The following is a 21,480-nucleotide window of genomic DNA, read 5'->3' on the forward strand; positions in this document are numbered from 1 at the left end:
AGGTATGGGTTGAGGTATGGGTTGAGGTGATTTTATGGGAGTGTTTTAAGGGAAAGTGATGGTTGAGGTGTGGGGGATATGGGTTGTGATGTGGGTGGTTGATAGTGTTAGAGTATTTAGGGTATGGGTTGTGATGTTGGTGGTTGATGATGAGAGGATGGGTAATAGGTTAGGTGTGTAGGGTATGGGTTGTGGTATTGGTGGTTGATGATGAGAGGATGGGGAATAGGTTAGGTTAGGGTAGGGTTATGGGTTGAGTTGATTAGATGAGGAAGGTGGAAGGAGATGATGACATGTGTCATTTTGTGTATTTAGTTGGTGATTGGTTTGATGAGATTGATAGGTTGGATTGGGTTTGGTAGTGAATTGCTTGGGCTTAGGTTAGGAGTTGGGTTTAGATTGGGTTGGGTTAATGTTGGATAAAATAGTTTGGGTTTGGGTGTGGGCTTGGATAGGGAATTGAATGGTAATGAGGATGGACTTGGATTTAATAATAATGATTGGGCTTGGGTGGAATAGATGGTTTTAGGATTCATGGGCCACGTGAATAGGATTGGCCCATTTATTTTGAGGAAAACAAGACTTTTGAAGGTATGGGCTTTGAGGGCCCAATACGGTTTTTATTTTTGTTTTTGGGTATTTTGGCGTCGAGGGCCCGCTCAAATTCGGGTGTCTACAACCTGCATTTTGCGTGCATGGTAGAATGAAGTCAAACATGCCCATGAGTGATTTAACATCGCCATCAACTGTGAATGAGGTGACAAATATTGAGCTATACCCTCGATAATCGTATTGGTTTATTGGAAATTACTTATTTTCTTAAGACATTATTAACTAGGGCTTGTCATTGCCAGTTATGACAACAAGTATGCTTGTGCTGTTATTTACATTTAGGAGGTATGAATATCATTTAAATCATATTGGATTATATGAGTGTTATTATCATATACAAGAGTGTTCACAAATAAAACTAGATGATCTTTTGAGACATTATTAAGTTTGGGTTAAGCAGCCAATGCAATCAGGTTATTTGAGAATATGTACACCTTTCAGGTATTCCTGTCAGTTTTTGTAAATTACATTTTTTGATGCAATTGATGCCATTTTCAAAGGGAAGCAATTGGAATTATTATTTATTTAGTAACAGTTAAATAAATATTAGACTTTTAATATAGGAATGACTTTGGTTGGTTGAATGCTCTGATTGTTTATGCTCTGGCTGCTTGTGAGCTTTTTCCAGCAGCCATTCAAGAATTATATTGGCGTTCACCTGCAAACAACCTCGTATATATACATATATCATTTCGTTCTTCTTCTTCTTCTTCTTTATTATTATTTTCATTGTTCTTCTTTTGATAGGTTTTTTATTGCTTAACTCGTTATTCAGGATTTCATTTGATAAACTAACTTGGAAAACAAATTTTATCTGCTGCTGGTAAATGGCACAGAATTGTTATTGCAAACTTTGTTTCAATCAAACAGGTGGGGTATCGTGGTGTTTGTATTGCTTGAGATCCTATTTTGGTGTCTTTTTGCATCTTTACATTTTATTGGGTCCTGGGAACAGCTAACATGGAGAGTATGGGTGGACAGCTAACATGGAGAGGACAATGAAGGCACAGGCTCTGAGGGACTCGAGCATGGCTGGGTACATATCAAGCAAGAAGACAATGGAGATAAATCCAGAGAATCCCATTATAGAGGAGCTGAGGAAGAGAGTTGATGCCGACAAGAATGAAGCCAGTTAAGGATCTGGTTCTACTGAATTTTCTTTGATTTAATGTAAAGTCGGGTCTATTTCAATTTCAAAATATTAATTCATGAATATTGATTCAGTTTTCTCTTCTTTGTTCTTCAGTCAATATGGATGGCCATCATATTCTTATTCCATGATTTTTCTTTTGTTTTTTATTTTTCTGATTTTTTTTATTATTATTTCGTTCATTGTGATTGGTTAATTAGAGGACCATGCTATTGTTTGTTAAACCTCCAAATTCGACGGTCATACTCTATGGATTTTTTTATATATATTTTTTTAAAGCCCATTCTCCAATAATTTGATAATCCAGGGTCGTCAAAAAAAAAAAAATTTCTACAAGAGAATATTTGATGGGAGGGTCCGTCAAATTTTGAGAAATTTGACGGGCTAAGACCGTCAAATATGGGCTTTTTTCACACAGTGTCTGTTCTTTGTAAACATTTATTTTTTTTCAATTTGTTGCCATCAAATCAAGCAAAGAAAGAGAGCTGAAAAATATTTAAAAAGATAAAATAAAATCTAAGTCAAATCCTAAAAAAATATCAAGCCTAAAAGGGAAAGTAAGGGAATCAAACATCATGCATCTCCTAAAGGCCAAAACCTAGCCAAGAACAACAGACGAGCACATATACACTGAAGTGTATATGCTGAGCTTTCCACTAGATTGTAAGTTGGATGCATAGCGAGTAGGTAAATATAAAGGACGATAAAAGCGATATCAATAAGGTCGGATTCTGCACAAATTAGGCAAATCAATGCCTTTCCATGCAAGCACGAAGCTGAACATACCAGTTTGCACAAATTAAATTGATGAGCTTAATTACCAAGCGTGGGAGGATGCACACATTTCCTTCCATCCGTGGTGCTTCTAATTTGAATTCTTTTTTTATTTCTACCATGGGAGTGTGCACGGAATTTCCTTACTTCCGTAGAAAAAATGATTAAATCTAAAATAATTTTGTTTTATGGGTAAGCTAGACTTGAACCCATAACCTCAAAGTTGTTTTGCATTGTGTGAAACCAACTGAGCTATGAGTCTAAGCCCATTAGATCTAAAATAATTAATCTAACGTCTAAATATGAAATCTCAAGTCTTCTCTTTCTGATTTAGAAGACAGTAACTGGCCATTGGGTGACTTAGGAGAAGACGAGATTTACGAACTAGCCAATTGGACCATTTATTATGGAACTAATTAATACTAAAATAATTTGGAAACCTAAACTAGGTTAACCACATCCTATTTCCTAAAATTTTTAATTTAAATCCATGGAAAGATTACGAAAAGTTAATAATAAGTATTAGAGTAAATATTGGTTGCCTTGTCTGAGGCACTTCGAGGGTTCTCAATTGTGTACCTTGACGTTCTTGTCGACCACAACATTGTGTTCTTATTATATATTTTTCATTTTTCGATTGATGTTGCATATTTCAATGAAAATTATTTTGAGATATTACTCCTTAAAAAAAAAAAATTGACCTTTTTTATTTCATTCCAAGCATCCCTAATATCCAAACTCTACCATCCAAACCCCTTTTTTCCTATAATATATAGCTTATGTACCTTTTTCTTTAACCCCTTTTCCCATAATATATAGCTTATCTACCTTTTTCTTTAGCACCCTCGTCGACTCATCATAACTCAACCATTAATTCAAACAAGGGAATTAAGTCGCCCGTATGTATTAGGGGTGCAACTTGGTTCGAGTTGATTCGGTTTAGAACAACATCAAAATCGAACCAACCAAAATCGATTCCATTATATGAGAACTAGAACCAAACCGATTTAGTCTAGAATCGAACCAATTCAAACCGATCTTAATTCAGTTTGGTTTGGTTCGGTTCGGTTCCATGGGTTGTAAAAAAAAATTACACAAATTTATCAACAAAAATTATGTAAACAAATGAATTATGAAAAATTAAAAACCCAAAAGCAAGATTATGGGACACATAAAAAATTAGATTAATTAAAAAAAAAAAAAACCGAATGAATTTTTAAAAATTATAGAAAAAATTAATTTTTCTCTAAAAGACCAAAACTATAAAATCCAAACCCAATTTCCATGAGAGATTGAGAGGTATCTGCAGCCACACGCAGAGAGAGAGGGAAGACCTGCCAGACACTGGAATTGAGAGCATGCCCGCTGTCGCACGCACGCAGCCTCACGCAGAGAGAGAGAGAGAGAGAGAGAGAGAGAGAGAGAGAGAGAAGGAGAGCTGGTGCACCATGACCGTCGGTGGCAGTTTGTGGTTGCAGGTTGCAACCACAAAAACGAGTAGAAGAGGATTAGGTTTATTACATATAAAAAAATTGATTTTGGTTCGATTTTCAGGTTGTTTCGGATATTTATAAATCCTAAATCGAAAATCGAACCAAACCTATCGATTCTTATTTTGTTTAACCCGAAATCGAACCGTTTTAAAATAAAACTGAACCAACCTAATTCAAAATTCATGAAATGGTTCGATTCTCGGTTTGAACCAAATTAACTTGCACCTTTAATACATATCGAACACCCAAATGCCCTCCAAAATCGTTCCAATTACACTACCTAAATTCAATGCTTAAGACAGATATCATTTCAAAATGGAAAATGTTGGAATAAGACAAACGGAGACACAAAGATGGCAAAAATGATGTGGTGGCGTGCACGTAACCGTAGATGACATCATTTTGTCTCCTATGTGTCTCCGTTGGTCACCTCAGCACGACTCTTTCAAAATTCTAGAGAGCATAAATAGAATATTATGCAATTGTGACTGGGGATGTGTAATTAGTCTTTCTGCTTTTTCAATCGAAACACCTTAATCAGCTTACCTACATCTCTAATCTTTAAATAAATAAATACCAAAGTAGAAGTCATTATCTTGAGCCTATAAAGAATAATAAGGGTGATAGCTAATCACATCTTTAAAATAAAAAAGAATCTAAGTAATAAAATGCAATTGAAAATACTACATCTCCAAATAATGTAAAAGAAAGTTGAGGAGGCCATTAGAAATACAAACAAAATTGTAAGAGAGGATGAATAATTTAAAATGAAAAACTAAGTGCATATTACTATATCATACTGCAGTCAAACTTACAAGAACAGAAGAACACAACCTACTCCACTTTTGACTTCACCAGTAAGTGAAGAACAGAACCTTAATACATATTGCTCCAAATTACCTATCAGAGTCAGATCCTCTTAAAACCAATTAAGAGTCTCTTCTTTATTACAAAAAACTTATGAGAAATAGCACAAACACCTATAAACACAATCGCTTAAAAACAGTGTAGAAGCATAGATTTCCAACTCTTGGTACAAAATATAGACTTTACTCAATCCCAAATTTCTTCTTAAGTTTCAAAACAAAGTCATAGATCTTGTGAGAGTGAGGAAGTGATTTTGAAACACTCTCTTTCTCCATGCACCGTTTGGCCCATGCAATCAGCTTTGGGCATTCACCCTCGATACTGAAATTTCCACAAGTCTCATAAGAGTAAAACCAGCTGTAAAATGGGATGAGAGCCACATCTACAAAACCTATGTTTTCACCACCAAAGTAAGGCTTATCTCCAAGTTCTCCTTCTAATAGCCTCAAACACTCTATAAATTCTTTCTTTGCAGCCTCTTGTTCTTCTCCTTTTGTCATCCATACCTTCTTCCCAATTGTATATATCTGTAATTTGAAATTTTGGAAGAAAAGCAAAAGAACCATAAATCAAAGATTAAAACAAGAGTACCCGTTTTAAAAAGATAAAGCAAAATAGATACATGTAGGAGAGAGAGAGAACAAACCTTCTTGTCGACATAATCTGCCCAAAACCTGGCTTGGGCTCTCTGGTAAGGATCTTTGGGAAACAAAGGTTGTTTATCACTCCAAATTTCATCAATGTATTGAACAATAATGAGAGATTCACAGATGGGTTTTCCATTATGGATAAAAACAGGGATTTGTTTGTTAACTGGGTTCATTTTCAGAAGAAGAGGACTCTTGTCCCAGAGATTTTCTTCCTTGTATTCATGTTTGATCCCCTTCTCTGCTAAAGCGATTCTAACTCTCATTCCAAAAGGGCTGGGCCAGAAATCTAACAAAACTACATCAGCCATTGTTGATTCTAGACAACTGGAGTAGCTAACTCTAGCTGCTCAGACAATGATGAGAGAAGTAAATAGAAACTTCAATGTTTAGCGGGGTCGGGTTGTGACTTGTGAGGTTGAGAAAGAAGAAAAAATAATTCAGTCGATTGTCAAACATAGGGATGTCATTGATTACGTCACCGTTCAAATCTCGAGAATATTAATAGATATGTCATTGATTACGTCACATTTCAAATATCTAGGATAGAATAAACTGGAAGCTTTTGTTACAAATTCAGGTTGCTTGACACCTCAGTCAATTGTAATGACATCAAATTGATACTTCTGGAATATGCCATTTTGCTAGCGATTGCAAATGACAAGAGTTCCGTTGTTAGCGATGACCGGGTGGTAAAGATTTGAATCAATCAAATATTGGTTAGCTTCGTGTTTTTTCGAAGCAAGGTTGTATGATATTCGGGATGACAATCTGTTAGTAAATCTGTCAAATAATTCATACATATAAAATATAACCAGCAATATAAAAGAACGAGAACAATACGAGATAAATATCAGAAATAACTTTGTTAATATAATATATAATTACATAAAGTAACACATTATAAAAGTAAATAAGGTATGTTAATAATTGGTGATCTAGTACATGTAGGACGCCACGTAGCTTGGACGATGGCTCAAGGTTAATGTGGGCATAGGTCAAGAATTAGAACCAAAGATACCCTTCCTACAAATATTATGTTAAGTCTTTTCTAGGTTTCCAAAATGAAATATTAAAAGTAGAGGTCAGTTATACTTTTTTATTATAATAATGCCACTAAGTTAATAAATATGTCCTAACACGGGACTAACATAGCTTCATATGTGAGTCTTACATAGATTTACATAGGAGTTCCTAGGTGACTTCACGACGAGCTACACCTAACTCTAGGTGTCGTAGTGCATGACTTTCACAGTCTCCCCCACTTATTCTGCAGACATCCTTGTCGCATTGTCTCTAAGAAACTCTTCGACCTTCTACTTGAAAGGTAATAAGTTCTTTCCACTCTCCTAGGTACCTTAACATTCTAGCATGTTCTTCCACTTGTCAAAGGACTCCATGTGCTGCTACTTGCTTGAACTATTGTTGACTTGACAGTTTACGAAGATTTTGTCGACAACACATTTAGTTGAATTGCTGAATGAGAAGGTATGCGTATTTGAATGCTGTGTGCTGGGTCTACATGGAACGGCTTGAGCATAGAAGATAGGGTGAATGTTGCATAACCAGTGAGGTAACTTCAACTTGTAGGAGATTTTGCCAACTCAAGAGAAGATGAGCATTGGGCCTTCATAACGCTGTACTAGGAATCTGTGTGTTCATTGAACTCAATTGAACCTTCTCAATTGATCTGTCTTGAGAAGAACTAAGTCACTAATTTTGAAAGGATCTGGTCAACGACGTTCATCAGTCCATTTCTTTATTCTTAGACATTTTTTCAAGTTAAGACCTGACAATTTCATTGTTGTCTTGCCAAATCTTAGCAAACTTGTACGCCTTTGGACATTATCCCTAATAGCCTAAAATAATAGTGTGAAGTGTTAAAGGTTGTTGGCCAGTAATAAGTTCAAAAGGATTCTTATTGAAAGAAAAACTCTTCTAAAAGTTGAAATAGAACATAAAAAAAATTCGCCTAATCCTTAAGGTTGGCATTGACAAAATGCCTTAAATACTCTTTTAACATAGCATTAAATTGCTTTGTTTGCCCATTTATTTGAGGATGCCCACTAGTCGAAAAATCAGGATGAGACCCAAGTACTATGAACAGTTCGATCCAAAACTTCCTTATGCATCTTGAATCTTTATCACTGATAATGGTTTTGGGCACACCCCAATACTTCATGACATGCTTGAGATTCTTTTGAAATAAAATAGGCACCTCATAAAGTGCCTTGGAAAGTCTGATAAACCCATACTTTAAAATTCCATCAAGTTGCTTGCGTAGCTCAGATAGTTTTAGAGGACTCATCTTGTAAGGCCCCTCACAGGAAGCACGGTACCAGGTACTAGTTCAATTTGATGGTCAATTGGCCTACGCAGAGATAAGGCCTTAGGAAACTCATTTAGCATCATGTTATCAAATTCTCTTAATATCTATGGAACCGGAGTGGGAGTTGAACTATGATTTTGATCATCAGGTTCAATTCGTAGGATAGTGAGGTAAGTTTGCTTCCCTTTCTTCAATTGAAAGGTTAAGATCATTTTTTCTTCTTTGTTGCCTATGGACACGGGAATGAAGCTTGAGCACTCACCCAGCATGTCCAATGTGTTAGTGAATAGCATTAGAACAACCATATTTTGTCACAAGAAGTCCATCCCAATGATGATTCTAAATTTATCGGGTGGAACTACGAGCAAGTCAAGCTTACTCCTCCATGTGACTATCTTGATGGACATAACCCTTGGATAGGAGTGGTCTGGGAGTTAACAGTTTTCGTACGACTAGAATCTTTCTTTAGTCGAATATTGAGGCGTTTCGCTTTTACAAGGGAAATGAAATTGTGTCTAACTCTTGTATCAATCATTGCCTGGGTGTTCTTACCACCAATTTTGATGTTCACATACATGAGACCCTTTCGTTTAAGGTTTTGAGTCTCAAAGGTCTGTTTGAGTACATTGAGAAAATGCAAGGCTCCCCATATGAAGAGACTCGTCATCATCTCGTCTTTTGTACTCTCATAACTAGGGTCACTCTAGGAGGCTAATAGTGCGTTCAGTTTAACTTGTTGTGAACACTTGAATGTCTTATGAGGACCACCACACAAAATGCATTTAAACTTGTTGTGGTGATTGTTAGGCAAGGTACATGTGTTTTTCGAAGGAGAGGAATCCCACTAGGATCTCTGGCTAAAATTGGGTCTAAGTCCCCTATTATTAACTTTTGAGGACTCCTAGGTGTGCTCACGCTGCTAGGAGTACCCCTTTGATTGAGGGTGTAGCTTCTTTTTACCCCCATTCATGGGAGTATAATCAATCAACCGTTCAATAACGACAATATCAGACATAAGATCTTGTACACGTTACTTTTGAAGTTCAGATTGAACTTAAGGCTTAAACCCTTCTAGGAATGAAAACAATTTGTTCTTCTCAAACATGTAATGAATATCAAGAATCAAGGTGGAAAATTGTTTGATGTAATTGTGCATGGTACTTGTCTGATAGAGTTACCTCAATTTTATATAGGTAATTAACTCCCCATTTTATGGTAAGAACTTATTTTTGCAGCTCCCATTTGAGGTCATCCCATGTATCAATGAACCATTAGTCATTTTCCATCTTAGAGTACTTGGTATGCCACTATAGTTTGGCATCACCTGTAAGATACATTGAGGCTGTGGTGACCTTTACCTCTTCTAAATCGGGGAGAACAACACAAAATTATTGTTCCATATCGAACAAGAAATTTTCGAGCTTTTTTGTATCACGAGCATCACTAAAGGGATGAGCTTCACCACTAGTAGGTTGTTCGTTACCAATGACTCTTACCAGGAAACCTACCTTAGTAGTGAACTTCGTGATTTGTTCATATTGTTGTGCTAGGGATCCTCGGGTATCTTCCTCAAAGTCAATCAATTTAGCACTGAAGGTTACGAATTTGTTATCTAACATGTCTTGGCAATCACCTAGTTGAGCAATGCCATCAATGAGACCCGATAGCTGGGTCATTTGAGTTTCAAGTAGCTCTATACATTCCTTGTTGGTACTTGGGGGTGGTAGAGTTGGAATGGGTTAGTCCACGATGTTTTTCTCTCCTCTTGCCATTGTTCGTGTGAATTAAATAGAATTCGGGAAGAACTAGGCTTTAATATCAATTGGGCTCTGATACCAACTGTCACGGCCATTTCTTTTGAAGTAAGGTTGTGTGGTGCTTGGGGTGATAGTCTGCCCGCAAGCAAGCCTATCAAATAGCTCACACACACAAAACATAACTAGCAATATAAGAGAACGAAGGCAACACAAGGCAAAGTCCGGGAGCAACTTTGTTGATATAGTATGTAATTACATAGAGTAATATATTAGAAAAACAAATAAGGTGTGTTACAAACTATTGGTGATCTAGTACAAGCCGGACGCTACGTAGCTTGGGCGAGGGCTCAAGGTTAACGTGAGTGTAGGTCGGGGATTGAGACCAAATATACCCTTCCTACAAAGAACATGCTAAGTCTTTCTTAAGTTTTCAGGATGAAACATCAAAAGTAGAGGTCGATTATACTCTTTTATTACAATAATGCCACTAAGCTAATAGATATACCCTAGCACGAGGTTAACATGGCTTTACATAGATTTACATAGGGGTTCTAGGGTGACTCTGGGGCGACCTACACCTAATTCTAGGTATCGTAGTGCATGGCGTTCACAATAGGGCAGGATAAAAACATGGGTGAACATTGGTTAAGCAGTTTAACTGTAATGGATTTTACCCTTTCTTTAATATGCAAATGGCATTTTGTTAGTGATTTTGAAGTTTTAACACTTTTTTTTTTTGATAACTAGGTATTCAATAGACAACGGACCATATAATCAAGGATTAAGTCTATTATTTGCAGTTATTTGTAAGCTACTCATACAAAGAGAGGCAATTGCAGACACTTTAATTTGCACGGGCCACACTTTATAAAGCCCATAAAAATGTGTTTTAAGCCAAATTGTCAACCAAAAGGCCTAAAGGAATTGTTTTATTTATAATAAAAGCCTAAAGGCCTTTGTTTGGCTTACAAGCCTACAAATAAACATTTTTTTTTACTTTTCATACATATATGCATTTTCTAGATCCTTTCTAAGCCCTTATGCACTCCATGCATTTTTCAAAATGATCCAATCCTAAGTCCACCACTTTCCCTAAACAAATTCTAGGCCCATTCAAATCTTCAACCTAACCCCACTATGAAATCCTAAACTACCTAAGCAACCAATATGAATCCCCAATCTAAGCTCGTTACCAAAATCCTAAATCCCCAATCTAAGCCTACCTCCCAAATCCTATTTACTTCTACTCAAACAAATCACAAGTCCACCTCTTATAGCCCAAGGCCCACTATCCTAACCTAAGCCTATTCAATTTTTAAACCAATTCCAAACCACTCAAATCCCTAAAACAATTCACTCTAAGCCCAACTACCTTCAAACCTAGGCCAACTAACTCATGGCCAATACATAAACCTCTTGTAAATCTAACTCATGTTCAAATAGTGGCCTAAACCCAATGTTATGCCCATAACCACTCCTAAAACTAAACCCAAGACTATCTCAAACCCAATCCAAGTCCATTGGACCCATATCAAGGTCAACAAAAGTGTAAAAGCCCATTCTCACAAAGTTTGCCATATGTCATTACCTCTCTTACTCTCCCAAATTCAATCAGTCAAGTCATTTTCTCTAAAACCATCTCACAAGACATTTTCATACTACACCTCACTACTTTTTCTTAATCACCTCACCTAACCCCATCATTTTGACAATTCTTTCAAGCCACAACCGCACACCCCATTTAGTTTGATTTTCACTCAACCACATGAGGATTGGCAACCTCATATGGGCTTCACCTAAAGACATGGGTCAAAAGTCTCATGCCTCTCATTTCTTATTTTTTCCTTCCATTAACCCTAAATTCCAACCATATTATCCTAAAATCCTATGCTATTTTTTTGCATATTCTATTTTAAACCCTTTTGACCCTAAAAAGTTTTTCAAAACTCTATAAAACCCCCTTCTCCCATAAGAAATCTTATACTCTCATCTCAATCTTAAACTACACAAATCTCTTTCATCTCTCTCTCCCTCTCTCTTTTTAAAAAAGATTCAACACAAGTAATTTATTATGGACTTAAGAAGAAGAAGAAAAAAGAATGAACCAAGTATACAAGGTGGGTATAAAATAAGATTTAATTTTCTAATATTGCATTCTCTCTTTCGCATTTCTTCTATTCCATCTTTTCAATTTTTTTAGACAACCTTAAGATGTAATGAAAAACCATCTTTCATCTTGAGTAGGTTGAACTTCAACCTTTGGCATGGAATACTTGGGACGGTTTGACTGAAAGAATGGGGTTTGAAGCCCTATTAAGCGTCATTCTCATGCATCATAATGTACACAAATGCACATACTCATACATGCATGGCGATGATGAACACAAATGTCATTTTCTTGAGTGTAGACTTAAGAGAAGGAGTCTCCTCATGTCTTACACCTAAACACATAAGCCAACACTCTCATTTTATCCAAAGAGTCTAGACTCATTGGGGGCACTCTTCTGCATAAGGCATCTCCTCATGTCTCACACCTACATTGAATCCCTTTTCATAAAGGTATATTATTCACTTTATGCACACATACTCACCTTTCGTGCATTCATGCATTATCTTTCATTCATTCAACAAACACTAAAAAATGGTCAAGTTAAAGGTAACCATTCTTTGGTAGAAAGAATTGGATACTTAACACCTTCTCTATTATCTAACCAAACCTCTTTACCTAGGCGGTGTTTATTTGCGCTATTTTTCAGCGCTTATTGTTGAAAAAAATTAAATTCAACACTTTTGTCAAAATAGCGCATTTGTTTACTCTATATTTTCAGCGCTTATTGTTGAAAATAAGTGAAAAAAATTCAACACTATTTTGATGCTGAAAAAAAGTGCTGAAGCGGTAAGCACTTTGCTTTATCAACACGGACAAGTATGCCCTTTATTTTTTTGAGCATGGACAAGTATGTCCTAGTTCTTAAAAGGATATTACTTCTTATATCCCATGGATAAGTATATAAGCACCCCACAAATTAATAAACCCACACCATAGCTAAATTATTTTGTCTTATATGGGTTAAAAGTTTTGGAATGAGTTGATTTTTGGTGAAGATGATCTCTACAATGAGAAGATCATCCTCACAAAAAATCAGCACATCTTGAAACTTCTAACCTTATCAAAACAAGTTCAAGAACCGTAAATTGTCTCATTTTTTTTTTTTGAAAACTATTGTTGACGAGTTAGAAGTTTCAAAATAGACTGATTTTTGGTGAGGATGATCTCTAGGCCATATAGACCATCCTCAATAAAAATTTGCTCATTCCAAAAACTTTAATCCATATAAAACAAAACAAAAAATGACTATAGTGTGGGTTGCCCTTATTAATTCATAGGGTACTTTTATAATTACACATCCTTTATTTCCATTGAAAATTATTCATCAAAAATTAAGTTCTTTTAAAGTTGATTTCAAATTTTGGTGACTTGTATGACATTATTATTTTTAATTTAAAATTTGTGGGCTTTTATAAATAGAAATTATTATTTATAAATTGAAGATTTGAGTATTATTTATTATTTAAAAATAAATTGTATTTTAATTTTATAAGAAATAATATATTTTATTGTGTTTGATAATAAATAAGTATTTGAAACATGCAAACAATGTATAATATAATTGTAAGGGTAACAAAGACAATTTACTAGTTTCAACAATGTGTAACGAACATGATTCAGCATCTAAACAAACAACTTTTTTAGCACTTAAATTTAGCGCTTATAAGTTTTAGCGCTTAATGCTATTCAACATTTATTTTTTTCAGTTTAACAAACAGCACCCTAGACTCTTGGTAGTCCATTTCCATATCCATACGAGAGTTACTACATAACTCAAAGAAAGAAATAATCTTTTAAAACTATCCCAGGTGGCCATTGACACCCTTTTCTAAAAAAGAATGATTGCGACACCAAACCAAGTAGTAATGTGATCTTCATACTCAAAAGTCACATAACTACAAGTAGAGTGTTTTTCACCATGATCCATATATTGGGATCTTTTAGTTGAGCATAAATTAGAAGATAATCTATTAAATCAAAGAGATTGTCTGTCAGAATGATGTCCAATCTAAATCATTCAAGCAACACTGTTGGAACATTGAAGCAAAATACTTCCACAAATTCGATGGTTGGAGGTAAGATTTAGTGCTTATGACTTTATTTTCATTATTTTCTTAGATTAAGTTACAGGAGATAGGATTTATATAACTATTAAAAAGTGGAGATAAAGCCTCAATAATAGGAATAAGGACTTTAGCGTCACTTAAAAAATTAACATTAAATCGACTGACCTCTTAAAAGCAGGGTTCTAATGTTGGTTATAATCTGACGTTATATCTCAGGAATAAGTCGATTTTTGATGTACTATCGTCAAATATAAACTATAATATAATATAGTTATTTTTATTATTTAACATTGGTTTTATTGAAACCAACGTCTTATTTAGTATTGTTTTTATAATTTTTCTTTGGGGAGTGTACTGTATATAAATGATAGAAACAAAAACATTAAATCTGTAAAAACAGAAATAAAAATGTAAAAATAAATAGAAATGCACCATGATACCACTACCATTTGCACCATGCTACCACCACCGCCAACACTAACACCACAAAACACATGCACAAACATAATAGAAATAATGCATAAATAGAAACTAGCACCATGCTACCACGACCAACACCAACACCACTTACCATAAATAGAAATGCACAAACAAAAATTAAAACATAAACAACAATAGAAAAAGAAATGCATAAATAGAAATCTATAAACTCAAATTTATATGTTGGTTTCAAAATATTGGTTTCTATGGCTATAAAAGATATGCATTATTTTCTAAGGTCTTAGCTAAGTCATATGTCCTTTATAAGTTCACAAACTATGCGTATATGTTTGATAAAAACTCATAAAAAGTAAAGAAAAACTAATATATTTAAAGTAACAAGAACACACAAGAGATGCCGGATTTTTAACGTGAAAAAACCCTTCAATGAGGAGTGAAAAAATTATAGGGCAAACCCAAAATAAATTACTATATCAAAATAGAGAGTACAAAGGGTTACCCAAACCCTAACTTGAGTTTAATTGGAGAAAAAATTGAGGGTTACCTCATAAGGCTTTACACATGCCCAATACCAATATTACAACCCCTTGGAGTTCATCCCAACCAATCTTGTGCCAATTATACCACCACCACCATGCCATCATGACCTCCACCACGATCACGACTAATCACTACCATGACACCCACCCTACCACTACCAATCACCACCACTACTACCATGCCACAATCACCAAGCACCACCATCACCACTATCATGCCACGACCTCCACCACCACTAACATACCTTTACTACCACCACAACCACTACTACCATGCCAACACACCTGGCAAATTTTGTACAAATTATACTTTATTTATTATAGACTTTCATTTTTCACCATTTTGTTTCTTTGCAACCTATTTTGCATTTACAAATGTAAAATAAGAAGATCAAATAAATAAATATATAATAGAAAATATTGACCAACTAAGGGAAGAATATGAAATCAAAGATATAAAAACAAGTTTGACTTTAAATACATAAGGAAGGATCTAAGTACATTACCATTGAAAATTCTTTCTGCTAACCCAAAGTCAGCAACTTTTATTTTGCCAGTGTCCATGAGGAGGATGTTCTACGGCTTTATATATGAAATTTCTTGATGTATTCTCTCTAGATCTCATCAATGTTTTTTTGATTATGTCTTCTTCTTATCACCATTGAACTGAAATATGTATTATAAATCATTAGTACTTCAAACACGTGTACTAATCATTGATAGTTAAAATTAATAAAATTTATCATATATTACTTTGTTGAAGATCTTTTTTTTTTAATACTAGACATAATTGATGAAATAACCATCGAAGGGAAGAACAATATTACATTATTAAATCCTAACTAAGTTGAGATTATTTAAAAGAATATTTTAGGTTCTAACTTCAAATGATCCTTTATATCACTAAATTAATTCTACTAATCAATATGGATTATCTTCTTTATCAATATTAAGTTTACGTATCTTTTGCAATTCACAAATAATAATCCTTAAATAAAAATAATAAGTTTGCTTCCATTCTTAATTTGAAAATAATAATCCTTAGTAGAAATAACAAGCATGTTTGGATCTTTACAACACGACAAAGGGATGGAGCTCAAATCAACCTATTTATATTAAACAAACATAATGCATGACTTTTGATGTAAAAGGAAAGAAATATCTTACATTATCGAAGAATGCAATCATACATATCTCATACTTTTTTACATGCACCAAGAAAAGTAGAGGAAAGGTGAAATGAAAAGAAAATTAAAACATCGTAATATTATTCGATTCCAAAGAGAGACGATCCTACGTTTTTCACACATATGGCACGCTTGATCTTGAGTTTAATGTAAATGGACCCAAAGATTTTAAGGGTTTGTCAATTTTTTACACGTTGCCTATGAAGCTCTGAGTTCCACGTAATTGGGATCCAAAATATTAAAATATTTAATTGGCCTATCTTGGGATAAGTAAAGTCCATGGTCAAACACTCAAACCATTTTTTTCAAATGCTTTGAATGAAGTACGCTGTAAACCTATTAACTTTTGTTTGGTGAATGTACCAAAGATAGGTTCGATCCCATGCATCGCAAGAACACTAAATTGATCCTATGCAACTCAAGTGTACAAACATCGAGTCAGGATATTTTGGGGGTTTGATCCAATGCGACTCAAGTAGACAAGTTTTGAATATTTTGGAGGTTTTATCCTATATATCTTAGATGGGTAACGTTCAATGGCAAACTTTTTAGCAAACTTTTTGGCAAAACATTTTTCAAAACTTGAGTTAGAAGTTTTGGAATGGGCTGATTTTTGGTGAGGATGATCTCTACGGTGAGGAGATCATCCTCACCAAAAATCAGCTCATTCCAAAACTTCTAGCCCTAGTTTACAAGTTGAAAACTCGTGGATCGTCCATTTTTTGTAAATCATTTTTGATGGGGTTAGAAATTTTGGAATGGGCTGATTTTTGGTGATGATGATTTCCTCACCGTAGAGATCATCCTCACCAAAAATCAGCCCATTCCAAAACTTCTAACTCAAGTTTTGAAAAATGTTTTGTCAAAAAATTTGCTAAAAAGTTTGCCATTGAACGTGACCCATCTTAGATATACTAAGCTATATATTTAGATATGCAAATATAAAAATAAAAATAGCACGTAAATGAAAGTACAATGTGAAGATAAAAAATAAAAAATTACCATATTCCATATTGGTATGGTTGGAAAGAAACGATAAGAACTCACAAGTATTTATGATTCTACCAAAATTCCAAAAGTATCATCCCATATGTCACACTTTTTTTATCTGCACAGTTTTCAACAAATCAACTTGATTGATGATTTCTGATTAATGGTATAACAAATAGTAAAATTTCAAATCCTTGATCCAAAATTACTGATAATCAAACGGATAGGAATTACTTGTCAGTTGTTGTTTTTTTAATTTGTAGGCCAGAAAGATGCTCTAATTTATACCAAAAATTTGGGGAGATTCAATGATTCTGAGTCTCATTAGAATTACTTTGAAACAAAGCAGCCCATAAGATGAACCAGACCCCAATAAATAAAATAGAACTCTCAACATGATCAGTAAGTCCAAAGTCCCAAACCGATTAAATCCATCATCCTTGGATAAAAAGATTAAGAAAATAACAATATTTTAAAGTAAAATAAAAAAACACATATTCACATTTGGTCACATTCAACATAAATATAGTGTAACAGAATGCAAATTTATTTATTAGAAAATAACTCAAAAAAAAAAAAAATCTCAACCAACCTGTTAAAGATCCCTAATCATTGTAACAGTTGTTCATCAATCTCTTTTAATTAATTTCTTAAAACAAAGTCAGAGAAAGGCAAAGAAAGTTAGGATTTCTATTTAGTGTCTTAGCATATTATATTATCAAACACCTAACATAGGCAAAGGGACTATCTTGCGACGCCCTAATAACAACAAATATATAGTATCACACTCAAATTATCGCTACTTTAAGAGGTAGAGAGATCGTACTTGCAACGAGTGTTCGAGCTAGATGTAGCATCACCCATAGATCTAAGTCAATCGAGTTCAAGTTCGAGAGAGGAAGCCAAGAATAGGAGAGATAAAAGGGTGAATGAGAAAGACTCAGAGAAATTAATGGAAGGGAGAATGAGTGGATCAAAAGAGTTGGAAAAGACGAGAGAGAGATGAGTTATGTGGAGTGGGTTTTGAGACAGACCGAGATGGAGAATGAGAGAGATTGAGAGTTTGAGAGAGTAGAGCTTGAGAGTAGCTAGAGTTGAGAACATAAAATGAAAGTGATAGAATGAGATACAAAACCCTAATTTTTTAAAAAATTTATAACGTTGGCTTTACTAAAACTACTGTTATAAACTTTTATACCATCGATTTTAGTCACACTAATGTTATAATATGACCAAAAAATATTACGAATATGCTACCATTTATATAATGTCAGTTTTACTAAAAATCAACGTTATAATTAAAAACCAAAATATCGAAAATGTCATCATTGGTATAACGTCAATTTTTAGTAAAGTCGACGATATGATTAAAATAAAAAAATATAGATCAAAATTCACCTCCATATAACTGTGAATTTTTATTAATCCGACGTTATATTGAATGTATAACGTCAAATTTTCTAATAATCGAAGTTATATTGGAATTTGTTGAATTACTTTTATTTTATAAGTTTTACAAATCTTTTGTCATTTTTAGTCTTTTCACTTATTAAACGATATAGTCACTTTAAAGCCTAATTAGGGCTTAGTAATAAAACACATTTTACTATTTTCTTATTTTCAACTTGGTATGAGAGCTTACCTCCATCTCCTCTCCTTTCTTCTTGCTATAACCCCATCGCACAACCTCTCTCATAAATCTACCTCACAACCTCTCGGTCCAATGTAAATCATCACCCCTATGAGGGTTGTCTTACTCCACCCCTACTTGCAACATTCGATAGGGTCATTAAAACTCATAGAAACTTTACGGTAACAACATGGTTGCTGTTCTTAGGCCAACTAATGGCTCTAGAGGCTTGTGGCAACAAGTTCTAGATCGTTTTGGAACTCATGATCATCTCAGGGCTGCTGTTTGCACTATTTGGAACCCACAAACACAACAGGTTGTTGTTTGGAGCCCACGACCATAGTAAGTGTATCGTCTAAGGTCTACGATCACCACAGGTTGGTGTTTGGAATCATCAACCACATCAGGGTCATTGTCTGAGGCTTGCAATCACTACAACGACCACAACAAGGCCATCATTTGAGGCCTGCGATCACTACAACGACCACAACAAGGCCATCATCTAAGGCTTGTGATCACTGCAGGAAATCTGTTTGGAACCTGCGATCATAGCAGGTGCCTTGTTTGAAAGTTGCGACTATAGCATGGCCATTGTCTGAGGCTTGCGATTAGCACATAGGCTATTTGGAGGCTCGTCTAAGGCCTGCGATCAGCACAGAGGTTATTTGGAGACTCTTCGAAGGCCTACAATCAACACATAGGTTGTTTGGAGACTCTTTTGAGGCCTGTGATCAGCACAGAGGCTATTTGGAGGCTCGTCTAAAGCCTATGATCAACATAGAGGCTATTTGGAGAGCCGCTATCAACACAGAAGCTGTTTGGATCTTTTTGGAGGGCTGCAATCAACATAAGAATTGTTTAGAGCTTGTACTCATAGTAAGGGTGCTGGTTGAAGGTTACACTAGCTATTTGGGGTCTGTGATCATTTTGTCCTTGAGAGCCATCCCTTCGTCTTCTTTGAACTCTTTTTAAACCAAAGTACATAAACTCTTTAATGGCTTCTGAGATGTCCTCTTCCTCGATTACCGGTAATAGTAATGGTTCGAGTGGTCTTCCTTCTCACTCAACTGACTTTCTAAGAATACAAATTACCACCATAAAATTAGATGTTCAAAATTATCTTCTTTGGGCACGATGGTTGAAATGTTCATTGGTGGAAAAAGAAAGATTGGTTACCTCAAGGGAGTAGACAAATAGTTCTTACTCCCACTTGTTTACTAATGATTCTATGGTCCGTTCTTGGCTGGTTATATTTATGCAACCACACATTGTGGCTGGGTTTATGTTCTCCTAGACAACAAAACATATATAGGACTCTACAAAGAACATTTACTCGTAACGTCAAAACAATGTCTGGATTTTTAACCTTGAGAATGAGATTTCCTATCTTTTGCAAGGCGATTATTCAGTTACCACCTATATATCACAACTACGTGTTCAGTGGAAAGAGTTGACCTTTTATTCTTTGTTCTACGCTTGGACGGATCCTCTTGATGAGACATTATATGAGTCGATTCTTAATAAGAGTCAAGTTTTTCAGTTTTTAACCAATTTACGAGAGGAATTTGAGTATGCGAGAGTTCATTTATTAGGTATGGATCCCTTTTCATCCCTACATACTATGTATTCTTATGTCTTGGCTGATGAAAGTTGTTGCGTAACTGTCCTCCCTCATTTTTCAAGAAACTACTTTACTATGCTTGCTCGCCTACCTTCTCTATAGCCTCCTTGTGGGTCTTTGCCTACCCATCAATGACATAAGTGTGATCATTGTGAAAAGTTGAGTCACGTGAAGGCTCCTTGTTATGCACTTCATGGCCATCTTAATCAATAATGACAGCAATCTCAATGATCTTCAGCTCATGTAGTCTTTCAATCGATTACTGATTCAATACCTCCTTTAGTTACAACATCTTTATCGGATTCGATATCTTTATCTTAGGCTGAACTTGACAAGTTCAGGAAATTCTTCAATTAGATGGAGACTTCATCTCAGTCGGTCTCTATTTTTGCTCACTCAGGTACTTTTGCATATGCACACAATGTTTCCACCACTTCATCACCACAGATAATTTATTTTGATGCCTCCGATACCATGACTGGTATGTCCTCCTTATTCAAAACCTATAGTGTTTGTTCTGATCATTGCAATGTTTGCCTAGCTAATGGTTATTTGTCTTATATAGCTAGTCAAGGTCATTTTCCTGTTACATCTTCTTTATCTTTAACTAATACATTACATGTCCCTCAACTTACTACTAATCTTATATCTGTTAGTAGCATTATCAAAAATTTGAATTATAGTGTAATTTTTTATCCCTTTCATTGTGTTTTTTAGGATCTACAGTCGAAGAGGACGATTGGCACTAGACTTGAAGTGAATGGCCTGTATCTTTTGGACATACCCGATTTACCTAGCACCCATTCCACTTCTTAGCTCAGTAGTAGTAGTTAGTTTAATAAGGCTTTTATAATGCGTTGGCACTTACACTTAGGCTATATTTATTTTGGATATTTGAAGCACATGTTCCCTGCTTTATTTAATAATAACAATTTGCTTGATTTTTCTTGTGAAACTTGTCAATTAGTTAAATATGCGTGTTTATCTTAGTATGAATATTATTGTACTTGCTACGTTTGACCTAATCCATTCTGATGTGTGGGGTCCTTCTCCTATCACACCAACTATTTTATCTTGTTCATTGATGATCATAGTTGTACCACTTGGATCTATCTTATGAAACACAAGAGTGAAGTTTATGAGATCTTTAAGCAATTTTTTATTATGGTTCATACCCAATTTGGTTGTATCGTCAAGACCTTCCGTTTTGATCATGGTACTAAATATACCTACAATGAGATCTTGAAACTTTTTTAGAATTTGACAT

At 34.9% G+C, this 21,480-nt stretch overlaps 1 protein-coding gene and 1 long non-coding RNA gene across 2 annotated transcripts; one reads left to right on the top strand and one right to left on the bottom strand.

Annotated features, from left to right (window-relative positions):
* The first annotated feature begins 674 nt into the window (after positions 1 to 674).
* LOC147381651 (uncharacterized) lies at positions 675 to 1,888 on the top strand. The gene is made up of 2 exons (XR_015174442.1): positions 675 to 757; positions 1,568 to 1,888. It is a non-coding gene; the product is annotated as an uncharacterized LOC147381651 (long non-coding RNA).
* Positions 1,889 to 4,790: 2,902 nt separating this feature from the next.
* LOC147381652 (putative glutathione S-transferase parA) lies at positions 4,791 to 5,958 on the bottom strand. Its single transcript, XM_086430119.1, has 2 exons — positions 5,543 to 5,958; positions 4,791 to 5,423 (listed from the first exon to the last, which is right to left on the bottom strand). The coding sequence occupies exons 1-2, from the start codon at positions 5,852 to 5,854 to the stop codon at positions 5,079 to 5,081; spliced, it is 657 nt and encodes a 218-aa protein (XP_086286245.1). The 5' UTR covers positions 5,855 to 5,958; the 3' UTR covers positions 4,791 to 5,078.
* Between the last annotated feature and the right edge of the window lie 15,522 nt (positions 5,959 to 21,480).

Source organism: Akebia trifoliata, unplaced genomic scaffold (assembly GCF_017979445.1).
Source record: "Akebia trifoliata isolate Shusen 1 unplaced genomic scaffold, ASM1797944v1 Contig00311, whole genome shotgun sequence".
NCBI lineage: Eukaryota > Viridiplantae > Streptophyta > Magnoliopsida > Ranunculales > Lardizabalaceae > Akebia > Akebia trifoliata.